Source organism: Sebastes umbrosus, chromosome 17, assembly GCF_015220745.1.
Source record: "Sebastes umbrosus isolate fSebUmb1 chromosome 17, fSebUmb1.pri, whole genome shotgun sequence".
NCBI lineage: Eukaryota > Metazoa > Chordata > Actinopteri > Perciformes > Sebastidae > Sebastes > Sebastes umbrosus.
Genome location: NC_051285.1, coordinates 13,800,497 through 13,824,183, shown reverse-complemented (window position 1 = coordinate 13,824,183; position 23,687 = coordinate 13,800,497). Strand labels below are relative to the sequence as shown.

The following is a 23,687-nucleotide window of genomic DNA, read 5'->3' as shown; positions in this document are numbered from 1 at the left end:
CAATGTGTGAATGGTACGTCTTGCCCATGCTAAACCCGCTGAGAAACAAAGGAGTTCATTAATGAGATACTCAAAAACAGAACGCAACCAACCTTAGAGATAACTAAGTGGCATCACTTCATGCACTGGTTGATAATCGCCCACAGTTAATGGCTAGTGATGCATGTGCAGAAATCTAGATGAGTCCATTAAAAAAAGAGTGTGTGTCACTATCCGTGCCTAAGTGTGCGTGAGCCGTGCGAGGCCTCGAGGGTGGCAGCTGGGGTCCGACGTAGTGTGTGTGAGTATGTGTGTGTGTGGTCGTGTGTGTGTGTGTGTGTCTGCATCTGTGTGTGTAAACACAGCTTACATGTATTAATAGGCCAGCCATTCCCGTGTTCTAAGCCACTTAACGGGTCGTCTATCTTCTTGATCAGACCAGCCCAGCTACACCATCACGTCGTGCTACTGCTACTGTATGACATCACAGCAGGTTGGACGGTTCCTAGGCAACTATCATCATAGAAACCGGCCAAGGTGACGAGCTTGCTGAGAAATATGAGGTTGTGGTAACCCCAAAGGAGAGGGGACGGAGCTAAAAATATCACCTATCATACACAGTGAGACCTGAGACAGTGGCACAATCAATATATAGCAGTGGGGGGGGGGAACTTGATATATTCTCTCATGTTACAGACGGAAACACAATATCCAAAACGATCACAGTAGAGTAAGCTCCCAGTGAGAAAGCAGGCAGAGTATACGTATCAGATGCTCACAGACTTGTTTACAGCCTGTCATATGTTGTCTCCTCTCTATCCCCATCTCATTAGCGTTATCAGCTCTCCCAGAATACTGCCAAATAGGAAATGCTGAAAGCAACAGTGATAACAAACATCAAAACCTTTTTATAGCAAACATGCAGGCGTATACACTGGAGGATTTTTTGGTACCGACTGAAATGTGCTCGTAGCAACGATCGTGTGCCAAAAGGTGGCATTGAATGCCAGATAAAACTTGGAGTCTAATTTTCATATGTATGATATATAATGTTGCCAGTTCTATATTTAATTCTGCAAAGTTCTTGTATTGCTGCTTGTGTTTAGACTAGGGGTGTCAGAGTTAACCCGATTTATTCGTTTTAGTGCCACTAATTTCTTTAAAGCATTAACACAGTCGGTCTTTCGGAGGTTGTAGTGGGCTCAGTTTTAAAGCTAGAGTGAAGATAGTATCATGTGAAACTAGAAAAAACCTAAAGGAATCCATTGGTACCAACCACGTCATAATAGCTTGTCACGAAGGAGGCTAAATAACGCTCCAAACTTGCGCTAAATTTTGGCGAGGAAAAACTGGCATGGCCATTTTCAAAGGGGTGCCTTGACCTCTGGCCTCAAGATATGTGAATGAAAATGGGTTCTATGGGTACCCACGAGTCTCCCCTTTACAGACATACCCACCTTATGATAATCACATGCAGTTTTGGGGCAAGTCAAAGTCAAGTCAGCACACTGACAGCTGTTGTTGTCTGTTGGGCTTGAGTTTGCCATGTTATGACTTGAGCATATTTTTTCTGCTAAATGCAGTACCTGTGAGGGTTTCTGGACCAAATTTGTCATTGTTTTGTGTTGTTAATTGATTTCTAATTATAAATATATACATACATTTGCATAAAGCAAGCATATTTGCCCACTCCTATGTTGATAAGAGTATTAAATATTTGACAAATCTCCCCTTGAAGGTACATTTTGAACAGATAAAACAATTTGTGATCAATTTGCGATTAACCACGATTCAATATATTAATCGATTGACAGCCGTAGTTTAGACAACATTTAAGGTTTGAGAAATTTGGATCCCTCTGTAAAATAAAAAATGGGTTTGACAGAAATATACTCTGAACAGAAACTCAGTTATTGGCAATAGTTAACAGATATAAACACATAAACACACAAATGAGAAGGCATAATAAAGAGGACTGACAGCAGCAACTGCAGCTGAAAACAGACTCTCAGTTGAACTCTTTAGCCCAAAATACCAAAAACATAATCCATTATTCATCACAGCACAGTTTAGCTGCAAAAGTAATTATGTAAAAAGAATCCATGTATGGTCTTATAGATTGCTGCAATCCTTGAGAACGATTGGAGACAAAGAGAAAGAGAAGAATATATGGCTTTGGGGATGTACTGTACATATACATCCTGCCCCGCTGCCTCTGGCCTCATTACCGGGGTTAATGAAGGCGAGGAGCCTGAGCTGAGCTGCGGTGCTCAGATGCTCTCTCTCTCTCTCCAGGCTCTGCGGCTCTGCGGCTCTGCTGGGACTCAACGTAACTGGCGGCCAGGCCCAGAAACCTACTTCTGCCGTCGGCTCAGTGACTGACACAGCTCAGCTGACGGCAGCAGCCCACACACACAAAAACACATACTCTACTTAACCCTTAAAGTAACCTTACCCTAGTGCGGCACTCAGGTAATTACCTTTAGCGCACTCCTGATATTAAATAATGTATATTCAAGTGTCATTAACATGCAGTTTGTTCACTTGTCATCCTGCCATGACTCGTACATATCATTGTGGTATTGAGTTTTTGTTTTTTTTTGCTATACTAAGCCTGATTCTCTCTCTCTGTGTAAACATGGATTAACCACATTTCATAGGGAGTTTATATTTGCTACAAGCTTATCTAGTGTTTCCTGAGACCTTTCACTTATTCAGAAACAGGAGGCTGTTCAGGTCTTGTCCAGGATTTCCTTGGGCACTCTCAATCTTATGCAAATTTGCTCCAATCCAGTCTACTTACTACTTTCCAATCTGTTTCTTCATCATTAATTCCAATCTTTCTTTAGAGTCCCTCATTCTCCACTTTTCTGTTCACTTAATAACATAATCGCAAACTCTCCCACATGCATTAACCCACGCACGCTATACACAAAAAAAATGAGAAGGAGTTGGTTCTGCACTCAGCCCAACCCATCCAATTTGGCAGTGAGCGTGTTACCATGCCGACAGGCCCAATCAATACCACGTCTAAAAATAGCATAACCATAATAGTCTTACTTCCAATCGCGGAGGGGTGAACTGGGTGAGAGCAGCATTTATTGTGTAATCTCCAAGATAATCGTAACCGATGGCGACCACAGAGTTAGAGCGCATTGTGCAAAAGCGTGAGTTTAATCCCCAGCAGGAGGTTTCTCAAGGAAAACCTGATCCTGGGATTTTATTGGCTGGTGCTGGGATCTGACAGCAGGTCAGGTCAGGAAAATCTGGAATGACTTCCTACTGGGTTAACAGCTGATCATTAAATAGACTGCGTGGCTTCAGAGACGTGCCGGTGCCAACACATGAAGATTAACGTTGAGAAGAGGGATAAATGCTAACAGGGAGTACTAAAATGGCAATTAAGGAATGAAAAGCCCATAAGGGCAAAGACCATATTCATGAGGATGAGTCACAAATTGGCCATTTAGGAGACGATTACGGCTGTGCGACGCAAAATGGCAGGAAGCCCTCGACGTCAAACACAATCTGTTTCAGGAATAATGGTGTCGTTCTGATGCCGCTGCCAGGGGAAAAGTGGTTCTGTGTCGCTGCGTTCAATAACTTGGAGCTACAACGTGACCTCGAGAGAGCAGACAGACGGAAACAATGATGACGGGGGGGATGGCACGAGAGATGGAGAGGTGACACGGAGGCAAACAGGAAGAGACGAGAGAGCTAAAACATGTCACAAATATAACCTGAAACCCTGACATGCTGGCACAGACGCCGTCTTTCTCTCTTTGTCTGACACAAACATGGACGTGTGCCAGCACAGAGAAAGTGTGTTTGACCTCATTCAAGTTCAGGGCCATTTCCACATTAATTTTAGTGCTGTAGTGGAGAATACGTGCTACATGCACACGTGTAGTACTGCTTTAAAGCGTGTTCTTTTTATAGCGTCTCCCTCCACAGCTGAGAGAAGGAGCTGAATAGGTGGGTGGAGTATCAAGGGGGCCATGACTCTGATTCATCTCCGTGTTCGGAGGCAAAGCCCTGGCACACTTTCGCTGCAGCGTGGGTGAGAAACCAACCCAGACTCCATTCATAGATTTCTTTCATCTTTACCTTCTCTCGACCCCTTTTCTGTGTCACTATTTCTCGCCACAGCCCTGGCTGTGAACAGGGACACAGACGTTCTTCATTCATAGAAGGCTCGTGAAAGAAAAATGAGAGTGTGGTTCATAAAATATTTAGCCATTTTGATCAGCCTGTTGATCTGTATTTCCCCTCTTCAAGCAACACCAATGCTAAACCACCACCTTCATGAAAGAACGATGGCTGTTAATCACTATGATATTGAATCTCTCTATTGCACGGGTAACAAAGTCCAAAACAGCAATACAAATACTCAATTTTATCTCAGTGTTTGGGCTTTTTCTCTCAATGGAACCACTCATCATGTGTGAAACACAACGTCACCATTTAGCCTGGAAGGTTTAGAAACATTGCTACCTTGAATGCAGGTGAACAATCAGCAATACCAACCAAAGATAATGTCTGATGTCCTCTAATTCGATGGTGTTTCCCTGCACAACACGAACAATGCTTAGAAAATGACCTAAGATTTCTCACCAGTTTGCCCTCCAGCGTGTAGATCTTTTTCACCACCCCAGAGTCCAGCTTGATGGCATCCGTGATGTCGGTCAGGACTTGCTCGTATGAATGGGCCGTCTTCTTGTTCAGCAGGATCCTCACAGCTTTGCGGGGCTTCACTCCGCTCCGCACCACTGTCACAAGCTTTGGACGTATGAAGTCCTTGATTTCGCGGCTCTCGGGGGCACCGGCATTGGTGCTGCCCAGGGAGGGAGGCCCGCGGGAGGACGCAGCCGAGGCCTTGACGTTCACCGACCAGTTGGGGTTCACGTTTTTTGTGTAATCCAACTTCTTGTAGGCTTCGATGGAGCTGCACACATAACTGTCACCTGTTGGGGTTAAGGGGAGGGAGGAGAGAGACAAAAGGAGGGATTAATTGGAGGAAATTACATGAGCTTCAGAAATAACAAAAGAAATGAGCAGCTCTATTTAGAGAGAGCAAAAATGGTGAAGAGTATGACATAATGCAGAGAAGAAAGATAAAGAAAGGAAGGAAGCAGTGTGCAGCATCTCTTAACCAAGCAACAACACTATTATTCTAGCAGCATGCAACATAATACATGATTAAATAGATTAAATATGGGATATTTTGCAGCTTGCTTTCCTTCAGGCCTTTATTTCATATCCCATGTCAAACAAAGACGATGCCAACAACTTGTAGTCCATCCCATGTCACCTCTTAGAGAGTAAAACAGATCAAGAGAGAGCTAATCTGAGCCGAAACATATGTCTGTATCACCATATGGCCATCAATTGAGTGGTATAATCTTCATAATAATAATCTACAGTGTGTTTAGCCAGTTTTATAGAGCAGTGTCCATAAAAAAATATCTTGCTGAGCCTGATTTTAAACCCGTAAATTACTGCTCACGTCACATTTCCATAGTCTCAGGTTTGTCTAGCTACAACAGAGAGGTGAGCAGGGAAAGATCATATAACATGGCAGCTGACAGGGTTTGTTCCTTAGAGGAAGAGATGCACAGACAGACATGTCCCACTAGATTTTAGATTAGCAACTATGCTGATAAGGCCATGAGTCTCCCAGGTGCATGAGAGGAACACATAAACCTGCAATTAAAGGTGCTATTGATAACATTGATAACATTCAGCCACTAGCTGTCGCATTCTCCGTCCCCCGTTCCATTGCATTTACTTCACTACAAGTCGTTGCCAGGCATTTACCGTCAATCTCGGCCATTTATCCGCTTTTTCTACAGTAACTGATGACCCAGAGATACCACGTGATACCAACGTTGTTTTACTATTGGCTCACAAGCCTTGTTAGCAGGGGGAACCAAACGTGAGATATCTTCCATAGAAATAAACAAGAAACATTCATTTTGGACTCAGCAAATTTTTTAAAATGATTAATTCACAATCATAATTGTTGTCAGGAAAAGCCATACTTTTATTCGGCACCTTTCTAAAAGCTCTGTGGATGTATTTTCAGTAATTTAAATACATTATTTATTTATTTAAAATATTCATCCACATAAAAATGTTATCAATAAAACCTTTAATTGTGAATGTAAAAACAGTGAGGAACAAATATTGGAATTAGCCTAAGCCTTTTAAAAAACATTTTATATATATATATATATATATATATATATATATATATATATATATATATATATATATATATGGTTATTGTTTTGTTTTTTTTGCTGTTTTTTTTTTACTTTTTAAAGCACTGTATAAATAAATTTATTATTATTAAGTCAAAGTGCAAATTTACTTCACAAGTTATTGAAAGGTTATTTATTTATGTAGATCAAGGGTGGCTGCATTGTTTTTTGTTACATTAATTATTTTTGTGGTAGTATTCTAGGCATGTTTTGTAGCCTATATGACAAAAGAAAATCAGATCTACCATTTTTTTGTTTTTAAATATTCGTCTACATAAAAATTATATCAATATGACCTTTAATTTAATGTAAAAACAATAAGGAAATATTGTATTTTGTATTTTTTTTCTTACTTTTTAAAGCATACATATATATATATATATATATATATATATATATATATATATATATATGTATATATATATATATATATATATATATATATATATATATATACATATATATATATATATATAAATATAAAATAATTGTGTTATTATCAAGACAAAGGGCAAATTTACTTCACAAGTTATTGAAAAGTTATTTATATATATCTAGATCAGGGTTGGCTTTAATGTACTGTGTACTGTTTCAGAACTAAGTGCAGCATGTGGCCTAGGGGTGGGACCATAATCAATATAACCACATGGGTTTGACATTCATTTACAAAGAACAGGGCTTTTCATGTTGTGGCTAAACCTGTTCTTTACCATCTTTAAATGACCGTAATCTTATAGAAATTAGCAGTGATTTGTTTGTTTTAAAACAGGTCATTATATCTACATTTACTGGGTATTGAAGTACTGTACGTTCACCGTATGACTATATTATATTGTCTTGCTTTGTATTATTGTGGTGATTACATAAGTAAAATTAATGGCACATTAGGACTGCAACTAACTATTATTTTCATTGTTGATTAATCTGTAGATTATTTTATCAATTAAAGATGCAGTAGGTAGAATTGGAGCAAATATGATTTAAAAAAATAATAAAATGAGAAAGTTTGTGACCCGGCAGCCATGTTGAGATCAGTTGAGGAAAATACCAAGCACCGCCCACCAGCCGGAGCACAGCCAATAGGAATGCTCTCTCTCTCTCTGAAATGACCTGTGATTGGCCAAAGTCTCCCGTCACTGGCTAGATTTTTTAAAGCCTGAAAACAGAGCCATGAGGAGTTGCAGAAGTCTAGTTATCTCAAGTACGATGATTGTGGCCAAAATTAGTGTATTTAGTGTAGCATTCAGTTTATTCAGATTCTGATGCACAGTTTTTAAATTGCTAATTTCACCAAATTGACATTAAGTTTAATTAAACCAGGTTTCTCCACACTATAGTATGAAATGCTTTCACGTCCTTTGTAATGAAATAAGTAGAGGGGTCATAGTTGATGTCTCCATCTGTATTAAACTGCCTCACAGTTCCAGACATCTCAGTTTTTCCATCAAGATTTAAGTCTAAATCCCCCACTGAGAAACATTGGAGCCTGGTCTCATACAAACTGGACTAATCTCAAACTATGAGGAGTGTTTGGATGTGGTTATTATGGCATTTTTGTCCAATGATGCCAAAATATTCCGCCTACACAATCTTTAAGTGTTTAAATCAGTTGAGGAAATACGAAGCACTGCCCACCAGCCGGAGCACAGCCAATAGGAACGCTCTCTCTCTCTCTGAAATGACATGTGATTGGCCAAAGTCTTCCATCACTGGCTAGATTTTACTAAAGCCTGAAAACAGAGTCATGAGGAGGTGCAGCAGTCTAGTTTTCTCTTAGAACACTTGAATTACAATATGCTGAAAGGTCATTATGGAATTTTTTTTCCAATGATGCCAAAAACATTAACGCAGGTTTAAAGGTTCAAATATGACAGAAACAATTTTTTTTGTTTTGCTCTTCTTAATGGAGCATCAAAGTGATTAAATAAAAATAAATTGTCAATTCAGCCAACGCCTGTCTTCGGGGCTGGGGGTGGTTCCAGGACCAAGCACCGTCCAACAGCCGGAGCACAGCCAATAGGAACGCTCTCTCTGAAATGACCTGTGATTGGCAAACGTCTATGAGAGCCATTGTAAAATCTGTTGAAGGAACGGCAAGTTCCGGTCACATGACCGGAGCACAGCCAATAGGAACGCTCTCTCAATGAAATGACATGTGATTGGTCAAAGTCTCCCTTTGCAGGCTAGATTTTTTAAAGCCTGAAAACAGAGCCAAGAGGAGGTACAGAAGTCTAGTTTTCTCTCAGAACACTTGAATCACAATATGCTGAAATGTTATTATGGGATTTTTGTCCAATGATACCAAAAATATTCTGCCTACTGCAGGTTTAAGTGTAGTCCCCCATGCAGGTGCATGAGAGGAACACATAAACCTATCAATTAAGTGAAGTCCCCCCAACAGGTGTGCTGTTGATGCTCTACTCACCTTCTACCAGCTGCTCGATGCTGCTGATCTTCTTGCAGCCGTCCAGAGTGTAGATGGTCCGCACGCCCTGCGGCAGGTTCACATTGTCGGACAGGGAGCGGGTCAGGTCGGCCAGCAGGGCGTCAAAGGTCCGGAACCGGTCCGAGGAGATGGCGTACACTATCCCGTTGAAGTAGCGGTCTCCGTTGCGGTAGAAGCGCACCTTCTTGGCTCTCTTCTCCGTGGTGAGAGTCTTCAGGGTGCGGGTCCGGTACAGGCTGCAGTGGGCACTGTGCGTCGGACTCGGCACCCCGTTCATCTTGCTGTTGGAGCGGCCGTGTCTCTGACCTTTGTCCCGGTCGTCGAAATGCTCCATTTCCATCGCGAGGCTCACAAGTACGGCTGTACTGTCTGGGAGGAAGAGAAAAAGTTTGAAGTAAACAAAAACAAAGCGGTGTTTCCCTAAAAGCAAGAACCAAAATGAGTTTTTTTTGGACGCGCTGGTATAAAGTAGCCCAGCCGATGTCCGTCGCTGGCGCACCGTCTGAAAATAACTCCCTAATGACAGATTAAGTGCTCTTAAGCCGAAGCCTCATGACGACCCACAGACTGTCTGTCAGAGTGCGCCTAGTGGCTCTGAGGCGCACATATAGAGCGCCAGTCACGAATCAATAACAGACTATTAATTTACCCTCTTTACGCACAGCAGACAAACATTAAACTGCGACCCCAAATAATTCTAATTTAAGAATTAAAAAATTGTAGTTGAGAGTATAAGAGTGTGTTTTAAGACAATGATGCATCACTTTTTCTATCAGCTGATGATAATGAGCGCATTCTTACCGACGTGCGCAATTAGCGCTTCAGTGACGGTCACCTCCAGTGTGCCTGCTGTTTTATTTCCCAGTAGATGTGAAGAAAAAGAAGAGTTGTGGTGGCAATGTGTGCTCCTATATCCTGGCTGCGATGAGCCCCCTCTGTGCGTCCCTTTGTTGTCCAGTTCACCACCACCACCACCACCAGACACCAGTATATGTGTGTTTATGTGTGTGTGTGAGAAGCAGCAGCAGAGGCTGGACTGGATATGAACTAGGTATAGCAGCTGCTTCCCTCTCCCTTCTCTCTTTTCACCCACCTCCTCCTCCTCCACCACGTCACTCTGTCGTGATTTTCATTCAGCGCCCCCCCCACCTACCCCTCATTAGGATGCAAACCCACAGCTTCCCACTGGTGCTAGATGGGGGGGTGCTGCTGGTCCTGGAACCACCACCCCCCAGCCCTGAGGACACGACTCGGATGAATTGACAATTTATTTTTTATTTAATCACTTTGATGCTCCATTAAGAAGAGTGAAAAATAATGTTTTTTTTACTGTCATATTTGAACCTTTAAACCTGCAGTAGGCAGAATGTTTTTGGCATCATCATTGGGTAAAAATTCCATAATAACCTTTCAGCATATTGTAATTCAAGTGTTCTGAGAGGAAACTAGACTTCTGCACCTCATCTTGGCTCTGTTTTCAGGCTTTAAAAAATCTAGCCCTGTGACGGGAGACTTTTGCCAATCACAGATCATTTCAGAGAGAGCGTTTCCTATTGAGCGTTCCTATTGGCTGTGCGGGGCGGTGCTTGGTATTTCCTCAACTGATTGCAACATGGCTGACGGCGTCACAAACTTTCTAATTTTTACAGCGAAACAGTACACTACAAGATGTTTCTGAAAACATTTGAGACAAGAAATAGACATTACAGTAACAGAACATTGATTCATATTTGATCAGCGCTGTCTAGTTTGACCATTTGATCTTGAGTGATTGACAGCTGCTTAAAGACGGCAGACTCCGGCTCAGATCTGATTGCTTGTTTTTTCAGTCTGTGAAATCTTGCAGATGCCGTTAAGAGCACCGGAGGACACCAGAGTACACAGAGGGCACATGAATTCTTTCAGATTACCTGCCTCATGTACTACTGTTAGGATATAGTGACTGTTTTATACAAAATATTTTTTTAATCATATTTGCTCCAATTACCCGCTGCTGCTTTAAGTAACAAAAATACATTTCTGGAGAATTCCGTGGTCATAGAATACCAGAAATCATCATTCATAAATTAATTGATATGTATTTTTAATTCAATTTCATGACATATTTGTGAATGTGAATGACTTCATCAAAACAAGAAGTATCATCTTTATTTTTGGTGTGTAGGTTACGACCAATCACATCTCATCAAAACCATGATACTATAATAAACAGCATTATGTTTAACCCAATATTTGCACGTGAGCTGTTATGTAACACACTTACTCCAATGTATACACAAGGGTCTCAAGGCAGCTAAACTATAAGATTTAAACTATGTACTGTAGAGCAGCTTTCACAGTGATCCAAATGCACTGTGACAAGTATGATTTTGTACCCAATCCCATTTATTTATCTCGTGTATGAAGACTCAATTGGGATTACATGTCTAAATGATTTCAACATACTATGTTGAGTTACACGGGACTCCATAAGCAACATGCAGGAAGAGAGATGAGAGCTGGAGAGGATGCTGCTGTCTCGTTAACATAAGCCTGTTTCTTCCTATAAACTCTGGAGTTTGTTTGTATGTGACGGTGGGAAATAGTCTCTCCGAGCAATGGGAGCGATAAAGACCACTGACCTACATCCTGGCCTCCAGAGACCACCCTATTCTGCTCCATCACCACTCCCTGATGAACTATATATGTCTGTATATGTGTTGCCCTTCATTTATCTGTGCCAGTGAAGGTGAAAGTTGCAGTTAAAATATTGTTTTTATATCATTGTATTTACAGGGGTTGAACAGGTGGAAGACATTGTGTTATGTGTTGAACATGTCACAGCTTTTTTATGTAAAATGCTTCACTTTCTTCATATTTATGTTCAGGCACGAGCACAGAAAGACCCAAGGTGGTGCTCAAGAACCTGACATTTTGGCCTATGACTAGACTTACAGTAGAGAATAAATGGCAGAGTGTATAGGCTACTATATCTTCACAATTCATAGTTAATCTGGAAAGTATAAACAACAGTTTTTTTGATTAAGACATGTACTTTGCATGTAAATAAGGTGCCCAAAATGCATATAAAGCATCAAAATAGAGCTTGTTGATCAAAAAATGTCCTCAATGTTGGTGTCATCTTTACTTCACCATCACTCTGCTGGTCCAAAACTGTGTCCATCACCTGTTGGGTATTAAAAATATGCATGATTGTATGGGTAATGAAATAAATAAATATGTAAGTAAGTCAAATATCTGTGCTACTGTATGTAACTTTTATTTTTTTTTATAAATAATTAGGAGAGGGTGCCCCCAAAGATATCTGTGCACGTCACTGTTTATGTTATGCTTGTGAATTTTTTTTTCAACTAATCCACAACTTGCATGAATACATCTGACATTTTCCTGTTCAAATACAGCATGTGATTGCATCTTTTATGACTGCTTCCGCGCGCATACCTGCCTGTTTGACTGCATATGCACATGAATGCATCAGGATGTGAGAAAGAAAGATTTTTCTATTTTGGGGGAGAAACACACACACAAGGACCCAATGGGCGTCACAAACTGAGGAGTGACAAGGTGTTCCTGTCTAAATGAATCCTGGGGAAACAGAGCACACGTGTCTTTAGACTAAGAAAGATGGAGGACACAGTGAAGGACGTTAACAGCAGGACCATGGTCTCATTTCCATTCTTAATTCCTAAAAATTTGCAAGTCAAATCGGATATTTGTCAGAGTCCACCTGTATTTAAATAGCATAGGGAGACATAAAAATTAATGGATTTTAGCATTGCTGTGAATAAATACAGGCATTTCAGAGGTTTAAGCAGCTCAGCCTTGAGTGCAACTCTGTAAGCAAGCATATGAAATATGACAGTTTATGTGCATCCACGTTTGTTTCAGCATTGCAGCTGACTGGCCAAAATAAATCCAGAATGATAGGCTTGCATCAATTTTATCACTTGTATAACACAAGTGATAAAATGGGTGCAATTCTTCATCAAGGTCATCTTTGCTCCTGGAGTATGACTAGGCAAGTTCCTGAGATTCAATTGACTTGTATATAAAGAGATGGAGATTTTTGGCATTTGTGACAACAGCTATCAAAGTGCCTTTTCAGGCACATTTAATGTGGTTCGGACAGTTTTATGATCTGCTGAAGTACAGAGATCACTTTTTTCTCAGTGACTCACGACTACCACTTTTTGACTCTAAAAGTTGTTTCAGAGATACTAAGAAAACACAAGTAAAAGCAATTCTACGAATGATAAATAAACCAGAAGTTGGAGCTCATTCAGATGTGGATGGATGGGCTGATGATTCATATTGTGCATGGTGAATCCCATCTGGAGTAATCCCAACAAATTAAATCGGTCTTAATTTCAGTGCCCAGGAGAGAAATGTAAAAACCCACCCACTCAGACTGTTGACAGATGCTACTGTACAAAGATACTCTTTCTATTCTGTCATTAATTGCTGCATCTTTATGCTACAATTTCACACAACACAGTGTGGTGTGGGAACATAGGGACGACTAGGAAAGTCTGTCACTCTGGCACATATTACAGGTTTTAAAGTAGAGTCTTTCACATGAATGCACACATGCATTTGCAAATGAGTCTCTTATATGCACACATATAAACTTGCACGTACACTAAATTGGGCAGTAGTGCGACTCGTGGTGTTTTGACGGATACTGTAGTGATTTGTCACCGTGTTTCACCTGCCTGCAGAAGAAGTCTAGGTGGGTACTCTGTGGCTGTGTGATTCATGGGCAGGATGCAGTGAACTGTACTAAAATGAGCTTGTGCGTGAAACAGAGAGTAAAAAGAGGAGAAAGAGGTAAAGAGAGTGGTGTGCTGTAAATGTGCTCACTCTTCCATGAGGCAATATGGACCGGCCATCTTTAAATTAAGTCATTAATCCAAGACAAACAACCTGTCACTGCAGCACATATAGGATTGTACACAGAGTCTGCCAACTATAGCAGAAATATGAGTGGACCTGTAAAGGGAAAGTACAGCCAAAAACAGATTTCACACTGTGCAGTTCCAATCATTTTAGACAGTGAAGTCACTAACACATGTCTCCTGGAGCTGGAAATTAGAGCATCTGAGGATTTGGATTGCTGAGGTCAACAGGTGATATTTTTTGGAGTTGGTTTATTGAATGAAGAGAAGGATAAATTAGTGACCGACTCGGTGAGATCGTAGAATATTTAAAGGTGCTAAATGCGAGATTTGTAGCATTTCTATTGCCTCCGCATGGCTCTCAACATGGCAACAGCTGAGCAAGTGGCTCAGCAAATTGTAAGGAAGATAAGGGAATATGCTAAAAATAGATATATATTTTGAAAGATATATATATATTTTGAATGATAAACTCTTATTATGACGAGCAGACACAAACATACAGACACACTCACACTAAACAGACAAAAAATGCTTATAATGGAAAACAGAAATATTGAATCAAATATAATAGTTAAAGAATTGAAATTAAATATTATTGCATTAATAAAAGTAAGGAAATTTATTCAGAAGTTTAATTTTATTTATTTATTATACATTTTTCTTCACAGCAAGCTGAAGGTAGTTGAGTATTCAGTGTCACGCTCAAGGACCGTTCAGCTGGTCTGATGCTTGTTGACACCGGGGCTTGATCTCTGCCCTTCTACTTAAAGGCCAGTTCCCTCGTCACTACAACACACTGCCATGCCGGTCTTGGACATATACTTTAGTCGGAGAGTAGGTAATGCATAATTCCCCTTAATGAATTGTTCTTTGCCTGTAACCTCTTTGTCTCAAACCCCAATTTCAGGTCAAAACCTATGAGCTAATTAATATGACGTCATTGCAATTACAATCAGTGAAGAAGGAAACTGCAATTTCATAAAGCTGTAAAGAGACAAACTGATAAATTCATGCTGGTTTCGCCTATGAGAACATGTCTTTTGTTTTCAATTCAGTTTTGAGGCTGACAAGAACACAACCCATCCTCCACACAAACAAATGAAACAGCCTCTGGCAATCTTCCTATTCACTACCGCATCGCGTATGGATACAGTTTTCTTACACCTACGTTTGTAAAGGCGGTCAGTGGGTGGGACGGGGGTGACTGGTTGCTCTGTGGGTGAAGTACATTCGGAGAGTGGTGGACGTGGTGTTGCTTACGTAATACAAGTCGTGGGAGGTGTTTCAGAAAAATAAAATCGCAGTGACACGAGAAATGTCAGGCTCAGCAGGCTTCTGGCACATTAAGAGACGACCTCGCCGCACTCAAGAGCTTGTAATATTTCTCCTTTTTAAACATTTCTCCTCGTAGCTACTCTTTTTGTTGAAACAAAGAAGAAAAACATAATGCCAGACTTCATTATAAATGTAACATTTTATACCACTGTATTTGGCATCAATTGTGCTACAACACTTTGTGGCACATGGGTAGATAACCTCACAATCATCTTTTGAGAAATGTAAACAAAGCCACATTACCTCCTTTTAAAAAAGGGCTATACCAGCAGGTTTATGGGTTAGGGATTGTGTTTCAGGTAGTGCTTTAGGGTGGGTAACCTGCTGCTTCCCCGTTGGGATTTATTTTCTTCTCTTCTCTCTGCTGCTGCTCCACCACCTCCTCCTCCTCCTTTCACACGCACTCCTCCTCCATCTTCTTCTCTCTCTTTTCCTTTCTTAGAATCAGCCTCTGCCTTCCTGCTGGTCCGCCTCCCTCTATGCAATCAGAAAATGTAGTTAGTTTAGCAGAATCAGAGACACTGTGTTTTCTATTAAAGTGCTTCAGAGAGATAAAATAACACTGGACTTCTCAATTCAAAAGCAATGATAGTCTAAGATCTCAGAATTTATTAATGTTAGGGCTGTCAAAGTTAATGTGATAATAATGTGTTAAGGCGAATTTGTTTAAACGCCACTAACAACTTGCGATTTTTAGGATGTAGCTCAGTTTTAAAGCTAAAGTGAAGATACTGGCATCATATGAAACTAGAAAACCTAGAAAACTATAGGGGGTTAAATAACACTCCAAACTTATGTTAAAATTTGGCGAGGAAAAACTGTCATGGCCATTTTCAAAGGGGTCCCTTGACCTCTGACCTCAAGATATGTGAATGAAACTGGGTTCTATGGGTACCCACGAGTCTCCCCTTTACAGACATGCCCACTTTATGATAATCACATGCAGTTTGGGGCAAGTCATAGTCAAGTCAGCACACTGACACACTGACAGCTGTTATTGCCTGTTGGGCTACAGTTTGCCATGTTATGATTTGAGCATATTTCTTATGTTAAATGCAGTACCTGTGAGGGTTTGTCATTGTTTTGTGTTGTTAATTGATTTCCAGTTATAAATAACTAAATACTGTACATTTGCATAAAGCAAGCATATTTGCCCACTCCCGTGTTCATAAGAGTATTAAATACTTGATAGTTTCCCTTCAAGGTACATTTTGAACAGATAAAACATGGATGATTAATTTGCGATCACGATTAACTAGGGACAATCATGCGATTAATCACGATTAAATAGTTTAATCGATTGACAGCCGTAAGTCATTTATTAATTCTGAGTCAATCTGTCTAGCATGATTACTCTATTAGCGGCAAATCATGATAATACATTAACTGCAAAATTAAGTCTGATTGCAAATCAAATTTGTTTACACAGAGATGATGTTTACTCACAGTATGTCATATAGCAAACGTAGTTAAAGAGTCATGGATGTCTATAAACTGATTTTTAGTGTGTGTTGTGCATAAAATGTTAAATATATCTTCCATAATATCTCTTTGCACTGCATTTGTGCAGCCAGCATTAAAGCCACCACTCAATGGAGCTCTCTTTAAAGTGTTGCAGTTCTAACATTAACTTTAAAGCCGAATTAAAGCAATAACTTTGATCTGTACTTACTGACTCTGCATTTTACTCAATTTTTTTTGCTCTATAATTATGTCCTTTTGCTGTTTTTAATTTGGTCATTTTAGTTCCATGTTTTTATTGTACCGAAAATGAAATACAGATGAATATTAGCTTTCTGTTAACTACAAGACAAAAATACATCAAATGGGAGCATTTATTTCACATATAATATTGTACACAATCCCTTATAAATAAATCAAATGAAGTGAAAATAAAGGAAAAAAGCTGTTATCAAATTAACACATTCATACACCAAATCGAACAAACACATGTTACCTATGTGAAGCTCATAATGTTTTTTTTTTTAATTCAGCTCGACAGTCTACAGTAAGGTTATAATAGTTTGGAATTTTCAAAAAGTTTATATTTCATTTTAGTTTTGACTTTTCGTTTTAATTTTCGTTTAGTTTTAGTTCTGTTTGCTAGTTCTGGTTTACTTTCAGTTTTTCAGAAAAGGTAAGTTTTAGTTTTTATTTATTTAGTTTTAGTTTGAAAGTAGTTTTAGTTTGTCTTTGTTAGGGCTAGCTATAATGTCGCAGAAGTTTGTAGCTACATATACTGTACATACAAAATGCATGGTTGGACAACTGTGTAGGAATGGCCATAATGTTTAATCTTCGTGCTACTTTAATGAAGCAATTGTGTCATAGCGCCATCTCCGGCAATATCAAGTGTGTGCAATTTCTCTGGTCCAACGTCACGAGAGTTGACGGAAATTCATGCTGTCTCCTTTTTTTCAGTAGTGATATATTATATCTAAAAAAAAAAAACTAAAACTGAAATTAATTTACATAAATTTGTATTAGTTTTTAACCAGGCAATATAGTTTTAGTTTAGCTTTTCTGAAAGGATACAGTTTCAGTTTACTAAAACTATTTTTCACTGCTTATTTTAGTTTTAGTTTATTAGAATAACCCTGGTTGACAGTAGATATTATTGTGTCCATCACCTGTGAGTGTTGTGTCTCACTGACCTCCTCTGTTTGCTCTCTGGCGCCCTCTGTGGCTGGGTGGAGTACTGTCTTCTCTGGGCTTCAAGGGTGGAGGACAGCTGTGGCAGTGGACAATTCATGAGTAATGACAGTTAGTGAGCTCCAGACACATAAACATTGTGTTTAGCTGTATCCACGTGTAGGTGTGCTGTTGTGTTCACGGCAGGCATGAGCCAGTCATGTGCCGTCACTATGAATGTAAAGATTTGTTGCTAAAACGCTGAGGGAGAAATGTAGTTTCCTTGCAGTTGCATTCCTCCAGGAACCAGCTTTGTCGCAGAATGAGGCAGAAAGTCCTTGACTCACTTTTTTGGTTGAACAGAGACTCACCTATTATATAACAAGAGGGAGGATGAATGAGAAACCATAACTAGGCCTGAAAGAGAAAAGCTAGAGAGCGAACCAGTCTGCTCTGAATTATCCTTCTGTAGCATTTAATCATGACAGCTATTCTCCAGGGTGGCGTATATTTAATTAGTAGTCAACAGGTTTGTTTTGAGAGCTACTTGCTCGACTCCTTATGAGCACTATTTTTGACATGGATGAAAGGGAAATGCTTACCTTAGCGATTTCTGAAAGGTATGCCCGCCTCTCATCATTGGTTTTATGAAAGGCCTGATATTTGAAAGAAACAGAGGACCTTATTGTCACAGTTTTCCATTCATGGACAACACAACTGTCAGTAATAATCTGTCTGCTCAGAGTGCAGCTCTTGTTATGTGTTTGCTGCCTGTGTGTTTATTGGGAGTGTGTTACAGGAGGTCTTCAGTGTTAATGAGCAACAGATTAGAACATGGATTACTGGCTGCACAAGCTGCGTGTTAAACCTTTATTCAACTAATATTTCACTGATTGTTGAACAGAACAATAAACAAAGAGCCAAGTCGCCAAATTAAGAGCATACCGGCCTGGTCGTGGCAGTACAGGACAAAGTTTAAGGTTCAATTATGAATCAACGGTTGCTAAAAAATGACGAAATATCAGCCAAATCGTTTTCAAGCCTTTGCTAATTAATGTAAAATGTAAAGCTGCTTGTCTGAGAAACAATGAAACTGGACCAGCAGACATTGTGACCCCCAACGATATTGAACATAAAATCCTTCTAACTGAGGTTCACACCTTTCCCTCCTGTTCAATTCTGCTCCGACAGTCCATCAGCTGACTCTGGAGGCCACACTTTTCCTCAGTCAGGAGCTTCAGACGCTGTCTAAGTGTTTCCTGCGGCAAAGTGATTCCATCAATTAGCGACATTCATAACAAATAAAAAGGTGTTGCACTGCTGATGTCTAATTACATATCAATTTGTACTAGAATTACATGGCACTATCTACTAGGATCAAACAATAACAGAATGCTTAATGCAGAAAACATGAGCACAAAAATGGATTAGGCTCATGCATTATTCAATAACCAAATGAACGCATTAGAGCGGAGACATGGTATAAGGCTAGATGAGATTTCTGGTACAGAGCAGTGCAGTAAGACTTGGTTTATATGCATCATACCAGTCCGGTGCTTGTGGATCAGCCAATTGTTGAGTATTTTATAAATAATAGTTAAATGTTACAGTCAGTGGTGGAACAAGTATTCAGATACTTTACATTATCTTGTCTGTTCTTATTCGACACCTAGCAGGATCATAATTATGGTTAATTAAGACTGCCGTCGGCGTATATATGCGTATGAACATACATTTTCAATCTCTTCACTGTCAAAACTAGCATTGAGATCCATATTTCTCTTTGCTGAGACTTGAACTAGCTTGGCCGCTCTCCCTTCCGTTATTCCATGTCCTGTTGGTCTTTTTTGATGTGAAAATAAAAATTCCTTACAGAAATGACTCCAGATGTTAATGTATTATATATTTATGTATATGTTTTGAAAATCTAGTTTCTAAATTATTCACAACCCTTTCCTACACATTGATTCACTGGGGGTCTCTAAAATGCAAGTTGCAATACCTCACTGTGAAAATACTACTAAGTAAAAATCATTGCATTCAAAACCTTACTTAAAGGTACAGTGTGTATTTGGCGACATCAAGTGGTGTGGGTGCAGATTGCAACCAACTGACTACCCCTCCGCTCACTCCTCCCATTCCAAGACTGCGGTAACGTGAGCCGCTGAGTGCAAAACCGTGGTAACGCTGTTCGCTTCGCTCAGAGGCCATCCTTACCATAATAACACTACTTTAGGAGCAACGGGAGTCAGACGGCGGCTGGCGGTACCACAGTTTTTCACACTGTGGCTCACGTTACCGCAGTTTCACAAGCATGTCAGAGAACTACGGTGGCCTTCAGGTAACATAAAACACAAAAGGCTCTCTCTAGAGCCAATGTTTGGTTTGTCCGTTCTTGGCTACTGTAGAAACACGGCATAGAAGCACGGCGTAGAAACACGGCGTAGATAAGCGGCGTAGCAACACGGCATGTTATTGTATTGCTTGCTTTAACAGAACACTGTTGTCCTTACATTGACTCACTGCACTGGTCCATATTCTTCTCAGATGTCTATTTTACAGTTCATCTACATACCGTTAGTACACAGTCTGACTGTCACTCCTTGGATACACTAATGAGCATCTGCTAGTTCTGCCTAAAGGCCCACGCACACACACATATTTAGACTGTATTGTAGCCTTTCAGTGTGTGTTGTGCATTTCTGCGTGTTAAAGCATTGTAATTAGTGTGCATTACTCTCCCATGGTTTGTAATCCTGTGATTACAGTGCTGTGATTAAACTGTGGTTGATTCAGCCTGCATCAGCGGGAGGATGGAGAGCAGCTGGCGTTACAATGCACTCTGTCCTGCCTCATTCTGGGTCTCTGGCTCTCTCTGCTGGTATGTGCCTCTATTTTATACACACTTACAGCTCTCTGTTGGTCCTCTCTTTGTTAATCTGCACTTGGGGAAAGAACTCACTAAATAACAACAAAAAGGATCAAGAAAAAGCTCAATAGAAAATGAACATGTTTGCACTCACTACCGGCATGTCATCATAAGTTCGGATGGAGGCCAGTCGATCTGTGAAAAACAAGAGTGTGTGTGTGTGAGCATTATGCCAGTGTGCATGCTTTAAAACACAAACTTGCTTGAGAGCAGTGAATATATCACACTGAACATGTTGTCTTCTTACTAGGGCTATCAAAGTTAACCCAATAATAACACAATCGATCTTCCAGAGTTTGTAGCGGGCTGAGTTTTAAAGCTAGTGAAGATACTGGCATCACATGAAACTAAAAAAACCTAAGGGATCCATTGGTACCAACCATGTCATACTAGCTCATCGCGAAGGAGGTTAAATAATGCTCCAAATTTACGCTAAATTTTGGCAAGGAAAAACTGTCATGGCCATTTTCAAAGGGGTCCCTTGACCTCTGACCTCAAGATATGTGAATGCAAATCGGTTCTATGGGTACCCACGAGTCTCCCCTTTACAGACATGCCCACTTTATGATAATCACATGCAGTTTGGGGCAAGTCATAGTCAAGTCAGCACACTGACTAACTGACAGTTGTTGCCTGTTGGGCTTCAGTTTGCCATGTTAAGATTTAAGCATATTTCTTATGCTAAATGCAGTACTTGTGAGGATTTCTGGACAATATTTGTCATTATTTTATGTTCCAATAATAAATATATACTTACATTTGCATAAAGCAAGCATGATATATCCATTCCCATGTTGTGATAAGAGTATTAAATACTTGACAAATCTCCCTTTAAGGTACATTTTGAACAGATAAAAAAAATTTGCAATTAATTTGTGATTAATCGTGATTTACTTTGGACAATCATACAATTAATCACGATTAAATATTTTAATCGATTGACAGCCCTATTGTGGATGTATTGCAATGATACCGCTCTTAAAGTAAACCATTCTGTAGGCTACTATGAGGTATTTAACTCTTGTGTGAAGCTTGCAGGCTCCAATATTAACCTAACAAATGTACTTCCAGCACAAACCCCTTTTTAAAAGCTGGCACCAGCCTGTGAACTCACCCATGGGGTTTCCTCGTAGGTCCTCCAGTCTCTCATGAATGAGCGACATCTGTCTGTCCAACTGTCCGTTTAGCTCAATCTGTGTCTCATACCTTGTCTTCCACTCATTTCCTGGTTACACAATAAACAGGAAACTGTCACACTATAGTCCCATTTGGGGACAGGAGGACACATTACAGACAACACTGAAGAGTGACTGGGCTAATGGAAACCAGTGTTGGGTGACATCTTGCCACTGTTGGAGGTGAAAATAAAAATTCCTTACAAAAATTACTCCAGATGTTAATGTACTATATATTTATGTATATTTATTTAAAATCTAGTTTCTAAATTATTCACAAGCCTTTCCTACACAATGATTCACTGGGGTCTCTAAAATGCAAGTTGCAATACCACACTGTGAAAATACTACTAAGTAAAAGTCATTGCATTCAAAACCTTACTTAAAGGTACAGTGTGTATTTGGCGACATGTAGTGGTGTGGTTGCAGATTGCAACCAACTGAGTACCCCTCCGCTCACTCCTCCCTTTCCAAGACTGCGGTAACGTGAGCCGCCGAGCGCAAAACCGTGATAACACCGTTCGCCTCGCTTAGAGGACATCCTTACCATAATAACACTACTTTAGGAGCAACGGTAGTCAGACGGCGGCTGGCGGTACCACGGTTTGTCACTCTGCGCTTCACGTTACCGCAGTTTCACAGACTATATTATAAAAATAATAAAAAATGACTCACCTTCCCCGTCAACACTGTGCAGTCTTTCCTGCAGTTCACACATGGTACTCCTCAGGTCAGACACTGACTCTTCAAGCATTTCTCTGTAATCAAGAACAAAGATTGTGTTATTTTTTGCAGTAGAAAATAACATTTAATCTCTTTGATAATATTAAATAAACTTACTTCATCTCTCTCTCTTGCTCAAGTTCTGCCTGCAGCCGTGCCAGATCGTATTTGCTGTAGTCGCTATCTGCAGTCATGTTTCTGACAAACTCACATCAACTGAGTTAAAGTTTGTGCCTCGGGGTTTCTATGGAGACCGCTGCTGTTCCCGGTGCGTTCAGGGAGCCTCGGACATAATGGCGTAGCAGATTAGCCGGAGGTTTGAAAATGAAACCTCCTCCTCGGTTTAATACAGGGGTCAGCAACCTTTACTATCAAAAGAGACATTTTAGGCAAAAAAAAATCTGCAAAACGTTTTGAGCATTGTGATGAAGTTAACACAGTTTATAGTCTAAGTATATAGTATATAAATCTAATGCAGTGAGGGCCAAAGTGCAAATGTACTACGGAGTATTAGGGTCATATTGAGGGAAAAAACATCTGAGATTTCCAGAATAAAGTCATAATATTACAACAAAAAAGTCGTAATATAAGGAGAATAAAGTCATAACTTTATGGGGAAAACAAGTCGTAATATTACGAAAATAAAGTCATAACTTTACGAGGAACAAAGTCGTAATATAATGAGAATAAAGTCATAACCTTATGAGAAAAAAAGAAAACACGTAACATTACTACTATATATATATACTAATATGACTTTATTCTCATAATATTACGACTTTTTTTCTCGTAAACCTATGATTTTATTCTCGTAATATGACTTTATTCTCGAAATCTCAGATTAATTTGTTTTCCTCAATGTGGCCCTAATACTCTGTCCTACCATCGTACCATAGACCTACAACAATGATAAATAAAAATGAAAATGTAAACCAAAAACAGTTATTCATTTCCACTAATTTATTTTTTTTTAAATCCACAGGGAGCCACTGGAGAGGGGTTAAAGAGCCTCATGTGGCTCCAGAGCCGCAGGTTGCTGACCCCTGGTATAATATGACAGCCAGTGGCGGCTGGTGGATTTTTTTTGGGTAGGGCCAATCAATTTCAACAAACATCCTAGTACGATTCAATGCAAAAAAAGGTATCAAAAACGCATTACTACTTTGCAGTTACATTTCTATCATTTATTCCAACACTGACATAAGGACATCTTATTCATACAATTCAATTCCCCTCATGACGGCAGCCCCGTCGTACGCCTGGGCAATAAGTTTGTCTGTTTGTCCGGGTGGGAGTATGGTGCTCAGC

The 23,687-nt window shown here is 39.9% G+C and overlaps 2 protein-coding genes across 4 annotated transcripts in view; both read right to left on the bottom strand.

Moving 5' to 3' along the window:
- Window positions 1-9,722, bottom strand: part of dclk1a (doublecortin-like kinase 1a) — a 61,238-nt gene extending 51,516 nt beyond the window's left edge. Inside the window, exons 1-3 of one of the 3 annotated variants that reach the window (XM_037748308.1) lie at window positions 9,490-9,722; window positions 8,668-9,057; window positions 4,594-4,943 (exon numbers count right to left, since the gene is read on the bottom strand). In XM_037748308.1, the coding sequence (XP_037604236.1) occupies window positions 4,594-4,943; window positions 8,668-9,028 (711 nt within the window). In that variant the 5' untranslated portion in view covers window positions 9,029-9,057; window positions 9,490-9,722. Of the gene's footprint in view, window positions 1-4,593; window positions 4,944-8,667; window positions 9,058-9,489 lie in introns of those variants that run through there. The other 2 variants (XM_037748306.1, XM_037748307.1) reach the window with 2 other exon arrangements.
- A 4,494-nt stretch (window positions 9,723-14,216) lies between these two features.
- On the bottom strand, window positions 14,217-22,715 carry ccdc169 (coiled-coil domain containing 169). Its single transcript, XM_037747683.1, has 8 exons — window positions 22,497-22,715; window positions 22,332-22,414; window positions 21,596-21,706; window positions 20,576-20,616; window positions 18,713-18,811; window positions 18,155-18,208; window positions 17,576-17,652; window positions 14,217-15,398 (listed from the first exon to the last, which is right to left on the bottom strand). Exons 1-8 carry the CDS (start codon window positions 22,571-22,573, stop codon window positions 15,203-15,205), a joined length of 738 nt encoding a protein of 245 aa, XP_037603611.1. The 5' UTR covers window positions 22,574-22,715; the 3' UTR covers window positions 14,217-15,202.
- Between the last annotated feature and the right edge of the window lie 972 nt (window positions 22,716-23,687).

Excerpts from the sequence above, each read along its gene's own strand:
- ccdc169 (XM_037747683.1), bottom strand. The coding sequence starts at position 22,573 with ATGACTGCAGATAGCGACTACAGCAAATACGATCTGGCACGGCTGCAG. Across the intron at positions 18,812-20,575 it reads CTTATGATGACATGCCGGTA|GAAACACTTAGACAGCGTCT; the intron begins GTGAGTGCAAAC and ends ACTTTGCCGCAG. Across the intron at positions 18,209-18,712 it reads GAATTGAACAGGAGGGAAAG|GCCTTTCATAAAACCAATGA; the intron begins GTGTGAACCTCA and ends TTCAAATATCAG.